Source organism: Microcaecilia unicolor, chromosome 2, assembly GCF_901765095.1.
Source record: "Microcaecilia unicolor chromosome 2, aMicUni1.1, whole genome shotgun sequence".
Taxonomy (NCBI): domain Eukaryota; kingdom Metazoa; phylum Chordata; class Amphibia; order Gymnophiona; family Siphonopidae; genus Microcaecilia; species Microcaecilia unicolor.
In genome coordinates this window covers 253,614,527-253,628,460 of record NC_044032.1, presented here as the reverse complement: position 1 = coordinate 253,628,460, position 13,934 = coordinate 253,614,527, and the positions used below count along the sequence as shown (strand labels likewise).

The window sequence follows — 13,934 nt, the reverse complement described above, 5'->3', positions numbered from 1 at the left end:
GCCCCTCCTGCTATACTGTTTCCTCTACAAACCTGGTATGATATACGCCTAAGGCTCCTTCCCAACAGTACATACTTTAGACAGACAGCCATACGAGCCGCCCCAGGTTTTCCCCTCGGGATAGAGGAGGCAGTCTATAAAAGCTGGGAACGAAGGGGCTTGTCACAATTGGGACAGATTTGGGAGGAGAAGAAAGTGATACCATTTTTAGATCTCCAGGAAGAGTATGGTTTACCATCCCACCATATGTTTAACTATAGGCAGATACAAGACTATGTACTCCGTAGAGCTAAAGATGAACTGACTTTAGATGACACGATGATGGAGACTGCACTCCAGGGTGGGAATGCCAGGGGTTATACATCATGGTTATATGCAGCGCTCCCGGCCCAACATACCGCTATATTGAGGTACACACAGAGATGGGAGCAGGACATGGGAAATAAATATGATTTACAAAAATGGGAGAAGGCCTTTGGATATACGCTGAAAGTTTCTGTCTCTAGCTCACTGATAGAAAATGGATACAAAATATTGTATCGTTGGTATTTCACCTCGTACAGAATAGCAAAAATGTACAAACAAGGAAGGGGTATATTGCTGGAGGGTGACATGCTCCACATTTGGTGGACTTGCATTACTGGAGGGCTGTTCTGAGAAGGGTGACATGCTCCACATTTGGTGGACTTGCCGAAAGATAAAGACCTATTGGTCCGAGGTGGTCCTCTTGCTGGCTCAAATTACAGGAGTGCGGTATCCATTGACAGTGGAATCTTGTCTTCTGCACTTTCATCCACCGGGGGTCCAGCCGGAGACACATCGTTTGGCATTGACCCTGCTAGCAACGGGAAAAATTGTACTGGCAGCAGCTTGGAGAAACCCACTGTCACCCCAGTGCTAAAAGTAACTTACAAAATGAATTATCTATATCAGATGTCTAAACTGACAGTGCAAATTGTACAGTTCCATAAACAATGGGACAAATATGCCACCTGGAGATCCCGCTCTGGGATAGACCTTGATGCGCCAAGATTGATGATACCACCTAGATGATATTCGCAAGACATCGGGTGATTTTCTAACTACAGAGGACTAACCATCCAGTGGAGTAATGTTTTGGGAATATGGGAGGGGAGGAGGGAGATGATGGGATATTATGTTACCGATATCATTGCAATTTGTATCATTTTGATTGCTACCTGTTCTTGCTTATTGATGCGATTTAAAAATTTTCAATAAAAATATTTTTAAAAAAATGAAACATTACTGCAGATAAGAGCCAAATGGCCCATCCGGTCTGCCCATCCACATCAACCACTATCTTCTCCTCTCCCTAAGAGAACCCACAAGCCTGTCCCATGCTTTCTTAAATTCAGACGCAGTCCTCGACTCCACACATCCACCACCCTTTCCTTGAAAAAGTACTTTCTTAGATTACTCCTGAGCCTATAACCTCTTAACGTCATCCCATGCCTCCTCATTCCGGAGTTTTCCTTCTACCTCCTGTATATTAATGCCACAGAAGTATTTAATTGTCTCTAGCATATCCCCTCTCTCCCACCTTGCTTCTAATGCATACATATTGAGAATCCTAAGTCTGTTCCCATACACTTTGCGACAGACTGCTGACCAATTCTGTAGCCGCCCTCTGGACCGACTCCATCCTGTTTATATCTTTTTGTAAATGTAGTCTCCAGAATTGCACACAGTATTCTAAATGGGGCCTCACCAGAGACTTATACAAGGGCACTATCACCTCTTTTCTTCTGCTTGCCATTCTTCTCCCTATGCACCCGAGCATCCTTCCGGCTTTGACCATCGCCTTTTCTACCTGTTTGGCCACCTGCTATGCCCAGAAATTCAATGCCAGGTCATGTCTGGGCTTTGGCATTGAATTTGTGGGTTTGTGGATCATACACTAAAAGCACGATAGGAAAGATAAGAAAATCAAGATAAACAAACAGAGCCCTATCAAGTGATGGCAGCATAAGTGGTGATCAAGTGTGTCAAAAGCAGCAGATAGATGGCAAGAAAGATGAAGACAGAGTAAAGGATCTGACTAGGAACAGGTCACTGGAGACTTTGGCAAGGATAGTTTCTGTAGAATGTGCACATGAAAGTCAGACTGTAGTGGATCAGTGAATAGCTTAAGAAAGAATCAAGCCAGTGGTGATAAACAGTATGATTAAGTAATTTAGATAAAAAGGAGAGGGGAAATGGGTTGATATTGAGAAAGGTATACAGGATCCAGTGTAGGTTTGGAGGTGTGGTATAATCACAGTATGTTTTGAAGACATCAGGAACAGATACAGTGGAAAGTGACACACTGTGGATTTGACAGACAGAAGGGATGAGAGGAAGGGAGCTATAGCATAAAACATAAGAGTAGTCATATTAGATCAGACCAATGGTCCATCTAGCCCAGTATCCTGTTTCCCAAACAGTGGCCAAGCCAGGTCACAAGTACCTGGCAGAAACCCAAATCATGGCAAAACTCCATACTACAAATCCCAGGGCAAGCAGTTGCTTCTCATGTCTGTCTCAATAGCAAACTATGGACTTTTCCTCCAGGAATTTGACCAAACCTTTTTTAAACCCAGATATCCTAAATGCTGTTACCACTTCCTCCAGCAAAAGAATTCCAGAGCTTAACTATTTGTTGAGTGAAAAAAATATTTCCTCCTATTTGTTTTAAAGTAGTTTTGTATCATCTGCAAACCTGATCACCTCACTCATCATTCCGATTTCCATATCATTTAAAAATATGTTAAATAGTACCGATCCCAGTACAGATCCCCGAGGCACTCCACTGTTCACCTTCTTCCATTGAGAGAAATGACCATTTAACCCTAACCTCTGTTTTCTGTCCAATAACCAATTGCTAATCCACACCAGAATCTTGCCTCCTATCCCATGACTAATTTTCTCAGGAGTCTCTCATGAGGAATTTTATCAAAAGTTTTCTGAAAATCTAGATACACTATATCAACCGGCTCACCTTTATCCACGCCTTCAAAGAAATAAAGCAAATTAGTGAGGCAACATTTCCCTTGGCTGAACCCATGCTGACACTGTCCCATTAAACCATGTTTGTCTGTGTGTTCTGTAATTTTATTCTTTATAATAGTTTCCACTGTTTTGCCCGGCACCAACATCAGGCTTGCTGGTCTATAATTTCTCAGATCACCCCTAGAACTCTTTTTAAAAATCGGCATCTCATTGGCCACCCTCCAATCTTCAGGTACTACGGACGAATTTAAAGACAGGTTACATATTACTAACAGCAGATCAGCAATTTCATGCTTTAGTTCTTTGAGTACCCTTGGACGTATGCCATCCGGTCCAGGTGATTTACTACTCTTTAATTTGTCAATTTGGCTCAGTAAATCTTCCAGGTACACTGAGATTTCATTCAGTTCCTCGGCATCACTCTTGAAAACCAGTTCCAGTACAGCCAGATCTCTTACATCTTCTTCCGTAAAGACAGAAGCAAAGAATTCATTCAGTTTCTCCACTATGGCCTTGTCCTACCTGAGCACCCCTTTTGTTCCATTGTGATCTAACAGTCTCACGGATTCCCTCGCAGGCTTTCTGCTTCTGATGTACCTGAAAAAGTTGCTACTGTGAGTTTTAGCCTCTGCGGCAAGTTTTTCTTTATATTCTCTTTTATCCTTCTTTTATTAATGCTTTGCATCTGACTTGCAAGTGTTTATGTTGCTTCTTATTTTCTTCGTTTGGGTTCTTCTTCTATTCTTTGAAGGACAATCTTTTGCCTGTAATGGCCTCTTTTACTGCACCTTTTAACCACACTGGCTGACATTTTCTCTTCTTTCCACCTTTGCAAATACGTGGAATGAATTGTAGCTCAAACTTCATCATGTTATGATCACTGTTTTCCAGGGGACCCAACACTTCTCGTACTATGCCCTGCATGCCACCAAGGACCAGATCCAAAATGGCTCCCCTTTCGTCGGTTCCTGGTCCAGTTGCTCCAAGAAGCAGTCAATCCTTTTAGGTTTTTTTTTTTAACCATTTTCCTTATTTTATTAGCTGATTAGATGGGTGGAAATGGGATCAGAGGAATAAGTAGTGAGTTCAGGGGGTGGGGGGGAGAGAACATATGTAGTTTCTCCTTCTGTGATTTCAGAAAAGGAAGAAATGGTGGCAGGTGTTGAAGGAAGGTTGTGAGAATGAAGTGAGGTAAGGGAGATGGAGCCATCATCCACAGAATTTTTAAAAATAGTATCCTGAGTTGTCAGCTTCTACGGTGCGCAGATTATGCAGTTCTCACCGGGTTTATCAGCAACAGGTGGAATCAATGGTGATCCGATTCAAGCAGAGAGGGTATCCATCTAATTTTGCGGAAAGTGGCCAAACGAGAATTTAATGCGCAGCCAGAATGGTTTAGTCAACCATCCGCCAAGTCCCCTTCCCCATCTCACTTGTGTGTTACCATACACATATGCATAGACTTCTATTGTACAAATTGTTAGAAAACATTGAGCAACTTTGACTATACACCCACAATTTCAGCAATTGCCCATGTTTGCCTTCACCAGAGGGTGAAATTTAGGGGAAAGTCTGAAGTCCCATATTAGGGATTCCAGACCACATGGATAAGACACCCAAGATATGAGGGGTTATTACAGATGTGAAAGGTGTGTTTACTGTAAACATATTTTTCAAACTAAGGATGTGGTCATCCCCCACACGCAGGGACAGGTGTTCCATTTGCATGGCTGGACCGATTGTAATTTGGCCAGATGCATTTATGGGATCACCTGCCCCTGCAGTTTATGGTACATTGGCCAGACGGCACGCAAGATTAACACTCGTATTGCGGAGCATTTAAGCAACATACTGTTGCAGCGTATGGAGGCTCCCCTCATTTCTCACTGGCCTCATAGAGGTCATAAGATACAAGAATTAAAGTTTGTAGTCCTGCAGACGGTGTCTGCACCTGGGGGGGGGGTGGGGGGGGGCAATGTTCCATTGATGTTAGTGAGGAAAGAACAGCACATGATATTTCAATGGAACGCTGTGGGTTAAACAGAGAAACAGAATGGACAATCATGTGATATGTAGGGTATTTAAATGGATTTTTCCCACCATGCTGGTATGCACATATGTGGATGTTTTTAAGCGTTCAGCCCGTCAATGGACTCTGCTTTGGTTTCCTGGACACTCGTTTAGGTCAGTAATACTTTTTGAGTATGTAGGTTTAGATATTTAAGACATTTAAATATGTGTATGAATGTGGTAGGTGATCACTGATTTAACAATTGTATTTTGAACAACAGAGACCCCTGAAGACGCTCTCTGAGTGAAGCACGGCACCTTGTAGGGTCATAGATGAGCTATGTGGGATATCAGAAATATCATGACGACTTGAAGAACTGCACGACTTTATGAATGCTATAATAATTCATTGGAGACACGACGCCGGCAGTTAGAGAAACCCTTCAAGGAGAGGCGAATCGGTGTAGTCCCATGTGAGGGATACAGTGTATGCAGTTTGTGATACCGACAGAGGGATTTTCCATAATTAACTGACTGCTTACAAGAATACAGATATACAAAAAGGAAGTGGTAACACATTGAAAACAGAATATACATCCCAGTGAACTATTTCTTGTATGCAGGAGCACTGTTGGACAGTTTGCTTTTATTGCAACATAAATTTTTTTTCCAGTTTTCAGCCAGTTGGGTCTCTAATGAGATGATTCATTCTAAATGATGTTACAGCATTTTTGTTGATTACACTTGATGTTAAATTTATGTAAGGTTTTTTAACAGTGATGTACGAGTGTTAAGAGTGGAGTATGTTTGAGAAGCTGAATGGAAGTAGGAGGATAATTTTTATGTACGTTACAACAATAATATTAATTTAAAAAATGTAAGTGCACATAGCTGTGACTGGTGAGATATATATTAAGTAAATTTTACAGCTATATTAGGATACCTTTACCCAGTATTTTTTGGATAGTATAATCTATTTAGGACAAAAGGCGCAGAAAGGGGGGAAAAACAGTTATGCAAAGATCAATATTAAGTAGCTGAAATGCAAGGAGTTTGGGGGAAAAAAAGAAGGTGCTGTCGATAGTCTTTGAAACAGAAGCGAAGCTAGCACTTCCATCCTCACAGATGCAGTCTACAGACCTCCGACTTAAACAGAACTAGACAGGAATCTGGTCAATGACATCATCTCTCCCTTCATTCCCACTTTTATGACGATATTGGGCAATCTGAATCTACCAGATGTGGATAGGAGTATCTCATGTGCAAATCTGGGGAAAACCAGAAAGATTATGGATGCCTTACAAGAAGATTTCTTCAGACAAATAGTGGTGGAACCCATTAGTGCAGTGCGTCCCAACCCAGTCCTTGAGGCACACCTAGTCCCAGCAGGTTTTCAGGATATTCACAATGAATGTTCATGAGATTGCTATATTCGTTGTGAATATCCTGAAAACCTGATGGGTCTAGGTGTGCCTCAAGGAATGGGTTGAGAAGCACTACACTAGGTGAGCATTTCATGCTGGATCTAGTACTCATGAGTGGAGAAAGTATATCAAAAATACAGGAGTGTCCAACCTTGGTCCTTGAGGGTCACAATCCAGCCAGGTTTTCAGGGTATCCCTAATGAATATGCATATATATATATTTCTCAGAGTTAACTGTTTTGGAACATCAAGGAAACTGCAACCATGGATGACATTATAAGATAAGTACTTTTTTTAAAGTATTTTCAGTATATACTTGGCATTTGGATTCAGAGTGCAATGATAAATCATCAAATAACCATAATATCCCAGTGGGAAACTGTGGGGATGTACTGAGAACTTTATTCACAAATGAATTAAATTTGATTTAGATAGGTATTGACAGGTATTAAAAAGCATAACTGTCAAATAGTTTAGAGTGTCAATGAATCTGCATACAATGGAGTCAGTATATGCAAATAGATCTTGTGCATAATGGATATCATCCATATTCATTGTGGGAAATCCTGAAAACCCAACCAGGTGAGGGATGAGGTTGGGCACCCCTGATCTAATGTCTGGATGGGTACCCACTTGTGTGGAAGTGATAATCACATGATGTTGTTTTATATACAAGTTAAAGCAGAGTCCATACACACACCAAACTCAGAATCCTGGACTTTAAAGCACCGATTTCAGCAAAATGAAGAAGTACCTGAAGGAGGAGCCAGAAAGGAAATGGAAATATTGTGGGCTAAACTGAAAAGCATTATAAAATGAGCAACATATCTTTATGTATGGAAAGTAAATAAAAGCAACAGGAAAAAGGAAACTGATATGGTTCTCCAAAGAAGCAGCCAATGAAGAAATAAAGGCCTAAAGTTACTGTTTACAAACACAGAAGATCACAAAAATAACAAAGAAAAGAATGCCAGATAAAACAAAGAAAATCAGAATGGCGAAGTTCATACAGAAGAAAAAATTACTACAATTGTAAAGTCAGGTGGCAAGGTTGTTTAAGGGACATTGGGGAGAGGAGGAAAGCCAAAGGTGGAATTGCAAGATTCAAAAGGTGCTGAGATTAGGAAAACGCAGAAATGCTAAACATTTTGGTTCCATGTTCATGGAAAAAAAATCTGGAGAACTGCATATGACTGAGAAAGGTTCATACAGTGCTGTAAAAAAAGTTTACCCCCCCCCCCCCCCCCCCCATTCCTGATTTCCCCCATCATTGCATACATGTCATTCTGAATGATTTCTTACCTTTAACCAAAATGGAAGATTAGATAAAGGGAACCCGAATAAACTTAACACAGTTTTTACATTATTACTTCATTTGTTTAAGAAACAAAGGGGTCCTTTTACTAAGCCACGTACAAGTGTTCTACATGTGTCAATTTGGAGTTACCATCCATCTACCGCGTGGCCTGGGCAGTAATTTTGTTTTTTACGTGTGTCTGCTATGTGCGTCGGAAAATAATTTTTATTTTCCTGCACGAGGCAGAAACTGGCCAGTAATTGTCATTCTACGCACGTAAACTATTACTGCACGGTTACCACGCGAGACCTTACCGCTAAGTCAATGGGTGGCAGTAAGGTCTCAGACCCAAAATGGAAACGCCAATTTTTATTTTGCTGCACATCCATTTTCAACAAAAAATTAGAAAAGGCCTTTTTACAGGCGCGCTGAAAAATGGATCTGCGTGTCCAAAACATGCGCCTACACCAGAGCAGCCCATTTTTCAGCGCACCTTAGTAAAAGGACCCCAAAGTTATCCAACACCCATATCACCCATGTGAATATGTAACTGCTCCCTAACATTAATAACTGGTTGTACCACCTTCAGCAGCAATAAATGCAACCTATAATTTGATAACATTATTTCACATCAATGTTGAAGAATTTTGGCCGACTCTTCTTTGCAGACACAGTCACAGGTTTTCAATGCATGAACTGCTCATTTCAGGTCCTGCCACATCATCTCTATTGAGTTTAAATCGGGACTTTGAGTAGGCCAGTCCGAAACTTTAGTTTTGTTTCTCCACAGCCATTCAAGATCTAGACTAGTTTTAATGTGAAAAAATGCAGAGTAATGCATTTTGGGTGCAAAAATCCAAAGGAGCTGTATCTGATAGTGGAGAAGCTGACGTGCATGAACCAGAAGAGTAACCTTGGAGCGATGGTGTCGGAGGATGTCAAGGTGGTGGCCAGTGCCAGAAGGATGCTAGGTTGCACAGAGAGAACCCAGCAGAAGGGAGGTAATGAGGCCCCTGTACAAGTCAGTGGTGAGGCCCCACTTGAAACAATGTATTCAGTTTTGGAGGAAGATGACAAAAAAATGGTGTGGGATCCGCACTAAAGACACAAGAAGAGACTTGAACTCAATATGTATACTGCAGAAGACAGGAGGAACAGGGAAAATATAAAAAGACATTTAAATACATTAAGAATATTGCTCAGCAACTTGTTTTCAATGACAAGAACGCTACAAAACTAGAGGACATGAAATGAAGCTGCAAGGAGATAACTGAAAAAGCAACATCAGGATATACTTTTTCACAAAAAGGGTGGTAAATGCCCTAATGCCCTTCTGGCGGAGGTGGTGGAGACAAAAACAGTGACAGGTTTCAAAAAAAAAAAAAAAAAAAAAGTATGGGGGCAAATAGGGAATATCTATAATAGCAAAGGATGAAATCAAAGCAAAATGAGAACATCTTTCACACTTTAAAAATGGCATAGAAAGGTGTAACCTGTTCAGACAAGCAGGTATAACTCTAGACACCTTACTATGCAGACTAGATGGACCATGCTGGCCTTTATTGGATACCATTTACTATGATACTATGGTAACATGATAAACATTAGTGACAGTGTTACCCACAGGGGCCAATGCAGAGACCCTGAATTTGAGCCATACACCAACGCTTAGCAAACAGCTTTCTCACACAACAGTAATGCCAATGTTTTACTCACCAATGCAGTAACCAAACAGTATGCAAATAGGCTAAGCGCAAAACAAAATGCACTCTTACATTGGAGAGCACATAAGATACATAAACATTTGGGTATGCATTACCAACAGCTATATTGTGTGTTCTGCCCACATATTCATGGAGGCAGGGTGCTTGTTGTTCAGTGCTCTTTAAGTAGGCTGGGACTACAAAGCGATGCAATTGCAGTTCTCTTGTGATAGGCTCTTCCTGAGCACTTGTTCCCATTCCCTATGCCTTGTGGGACTTTTCCTATTGGCTGTCCCTGTGTATGCTGGGCTGTTGCCTGCCCATTCTCTCTCCATCAAGTGAAAGAAATCTGTCTACAGCACACTTGTTATAAACTGGATCTAACACTGTACCTTCTTTAAATCTTTCAAAAGCCTTGTAACGTCATCATAATTTCACCATTTAAAAGTATTTACATCATCCACTCTTCAGCCAGTGCTGAGATCTCCTAGCTTATCTGGTACACAGGGTGAACAGATAGAGAACAGACTCCCAGTTCTGCAGGGCAGAGACTCTAGTCCAACACATCTATTTTTTTTTTTTTTTGCAGTAAAGAAGATTTTGGTTCAAGAGTTCTAAGTCTTCACAGTGACGTTCTATATTCTGGTTTAACTGACAGTCTAGTGAGTGAATGAGACAGCACTTTTCCAAGCACATCATGTGGTAAAATCAGCACCTGCAACATAAGCTGAACTATTGGTATTGGAAACATCCTTATGCACAAAAGCATTCCAGCACAGGAGCAGATGTGTGTGTTTGCAACTTCGGGTGCAAATACACACATACATGCATGCATCTCTCAACACTTTGCTATTTGTTCCAGAACACCTGCTCCTCAGTTTGTTCTGTCTTTTTCAACCATGCACTTTAAAGAACTCAGAAAAAAAGTTGTGGGTCTTTCATACTTGCAGTAAATGGAAGAAACCAGCATGAAACCCTCACCAACACTGACCACATATGAACTTTTTATGCCTCCTTAGACACTATATTAAGTCCCAGCATCATGCTAAACTTTTGATCTTCTACACATATCTTTGTGCAACATAGCTAATAGCATCATTAGCACAGATTTAGAACTACTGTGCTGTGGTGCCTATACATGACTAAGAGGCATATTTTCAAAGCACTTAGCCTTCCAAAGTTCCATAGAAACCTATGGAACTTTGGAAGGCTAAGTGCTTTGAAAACATGCCTCTAAGTACAGTTAGCTCATGTGAGAAATTCTTTTTGCACAGAGTGCCCATAAAATTGTACACTAGGCTTGGCATACTGGTCAACTTGGTTTTTAACGCACAATTTTGTGGGCACACTAGGGCCAGTGCAGAAAGGTACCATGAACCTAACCTTGAGGGTTACTAATGGCTGAACGTGCATCTTAATGGTTCGGCAATTCAGAGAGGTTAAGAACAGATGTTAAACGCAAGTACAAGACATGGCCACACACTGCTTTAAAACGTACAGTAACGAGGCCATTAATTATTCCATGGCAATGCAGAGAAGAGACCAGTAGTTTCTGACATGCAGGCAGCGCAAAAAGTTTTTCGCCAGGTGCGGGGCAGCGAGTAGAGAGGATTTAATGTCAGTTTTTAAAATTAACTGCCAGTTATGTCTTTCTCTGTCTTCCAGAAAGAAATACTTGAAGTTTAAAAGACTGACTGGAATTAACAGCGTTTGTACACATGCCAGAACAAAAAAAAAAGTGTAAACGCACATCAGCGCCTGTTCTTCTGCATATATGTTTTGTAAGGCTGATATTTATAAGAAGAACAAGCACTGATGTGTGCTGACCAAGGAGGTTTAACTGACAGATGACATCACACGCCGAGGCCATAGCTGCCATCTTGATACGCTCAAAGTAAACTACTGGTCCACGCCAAGACACGTGTAGGCAGTCCTTATTTCTAATAAGCATTTCCTATTATTTTGGATGGCTCAATATAGTGGCAAGCTCCGCCTACTGGCTTCAGGCCAGATAATAGTCCAAGCATGCTCCTGTCAATTAAACCTCCTTGTGGCTGCCTGCCGCCACTTTCATTTTTGTTCCAAAGACAGCACAAGATGCATTAGAAAACCTTTGTAATGCATGCGTCCAGCAGGATCCACCGATAAGCGTATAAGTTCTGCACGCTTTCTATATAGCTCCATATTACATTCATTACAGATGTCATACTCAAAACATCCATGCGTGGCTTACTGCCTTAGCCCCACTGTGCAAAAATAAATTTTGCGCAAATGTGTGGGCACCACATTTGCACTGAATATCAGCAGAAATAATGGAATCTGTGCCACAATCCATCACGCGTATTTGGATTTATTTATCTGCAGTGCTGCCTCCACTGTACTTACTATCTGTGGACAGACAGTTACAACAGGCAGTAATAGTGTTGTGGAAACTTGAGAGCGGTGCAGAATATTATTTCGGATAGCCGTAGTGTAGCAAATAACGTAGCAAAAAATAGATTTTAATAGGGCAGCGTTATACTCTTCTGAGCCTCCGCTCACCTTCTCAAATAGGTTGACCTCCTCCTCTTCCCCATGGTGGACAGGCACCACATCCTGCACCTTCTGCCCGGGGAGGGTGGTGGCGGCAACAGAGGAGCGATAGCGCACACCAGGGAGAGCGCGTAATGCAACCGGTAACAGCGAACCAAACCTCCGAAACGCCATGGCCCCCGGCACCGAGCGTCCTTTTAAGGACGAGACCAGAAACTGACTGAAAGTAATAACCAAGCCTCGATCCCGACACCGGAAACTGTCTCTCACTGGTCGAGCCAAGGACGTTTAATAGACAGGACACCAAGTGACGTCATAACGTTGAAGCCAATTAGGTCAATCTAAGTTTCCCCTTCCCAGCGCACGCGTCATCCCCGTACACTCAAAACAAAGCAAGTAAACCTATGAGCAGCTGGTAACTTTTTTTTTTAATTTAAATTACGCTCACTATTTTTCAAACATGCCAGCTTGTGCAGCATACGGATCTGTACATCTACTGTCTGGATTTTTGGAATATAGAAATGAAATAAAAATTTAATTTTGGATGTACTCTGTAGAAGTTGTTGTTTACTTTTGCAATGTGATGGATGCCTGTTCTGGTGTGTGCATGTGATAATCTTTGAATAACTGCCTATACTAATGGCTATAGATTTCTGAACATGCGGTATCATTAAAGAACAAAATTTTAAATGCCCAGTTAAGCATATATGCTAATCTCAACTTTGTTAAATGTTTCAAACATATCCATCTATTTGTTCCCATTATATAACTGAATTCTATTATTCTGTCTCACTGTATTTTCAAATATAAGCCACATTGAACCTAACTTTGTTTGGGATAATGTGTAGCATAAATGTAAAAAAAAAATCCTTTATCCTCCACCTTTTAAGACACTGCCTACCTACTGGATAGTGATGGCACAAGGAAAGCAAGTTTGGTCCATTGAAGACTAACTCAAAATAACCTGCTCCTTAGCTGGGCCCTAGTATTACCATATTGAAAATGTGACCAAACCATGCCTCTGTGGTTATGCTCCACTAAAAAGTTAAAAGATTAACTTGATTTCTTGAAAGGATTATATAAACTTAGGATGAATGACTACAGACATGAACATACAATTATTTATACAATATCACAATTCCTCATGTACAACCACAAAACAACTTTTTAGGGTGGATAGTGTTCTTTTTATTATAGACCAGCTAAAGATAGGAGTTTTCAGTTTTGACACAGTATAAGTTATCACAAGAACAAAATATAAGAAAACCAATGGGCTGCATTAGGGGCTTATAGCTCATTTATGTTTAAACAAAAGAAATCTGCATAAAACAAAATATTTATTTTTATTTTGATTTATAAAACCACTTGCCCCTGAAACATGTTCATAACAGAATAATCCATTTGTGTATCTAAAAGGTAAACTTCAACAAAACAGATGAAGATGTGATTCCATGTGTCCCAATAAAATGAGAGTTTAATTCTACTTCCGTTTAATTTCAATATATTCCATCATCTTTATAACACCAGGCTTCCCAAGGCAGATTACGACAACAGTTAAGATGAACCCATCAGGAAACAGGATATCCTCACTGAAATTTGGCCAACTGTATTGTATACAGTGTATTTATTTAGTTAGTTTTTAGTGTAGAAAAATTAGCACAAAATACAGAGTTTAAAATTGCTGTTTCTACCAGTTATAATAATTTTAAGCTGTTTTAGTGATATTCAATTGTTATTTCATGATATTTATATCTACACATGGGAAGCTTTCAAATAAATTAAAAAGCAGTCCAATAAGTAAAAAAAAACACATTTTGTCCTCCACCTTTTAAGGCACTGCTGCTATTTTATGAAGATTCATACAGTCATCTCATATGGTTGCGAAATGATTCAATTAATTTTTTAAGATCATTTGGTTTCATGAAAGTTTGAGTAGTATTCATATAAGTAACTTTGAAT

The 13,934-nt window shown here is 40.4% G+C and overlaps 1 protein-coding gene across 1 annotated transcript in view; it reads right to left on the bottom strand.

Annotated features, from left to right (window-relative positions):
- The window catches only part of LOC115462392 (NADH dehydrogenase [ubiquinone] 1 beta subcomplex subunit 11, mitochondrial-like), a 123,202-nt gene extending 110,967 nt beyond the window's left edge, over window positions 1-12,235 (bottom strand). Inside the window, exon 1 of the mRNA XM_030192400.1 lies at window positions 11,985-12,235. Coding sequence (XP_030048260.1) covers window positions 11,985-12,149 — 165 coding nt within the window. The 5' untranslated portion in view covers window positions 12,150-12,235. The remainder of the gene's footprint in view (window positions 1-11,984) is intronic.
- Between the last annotated feature and the right edge of the window lie 1,699 nt (window positions 12,236-13,934).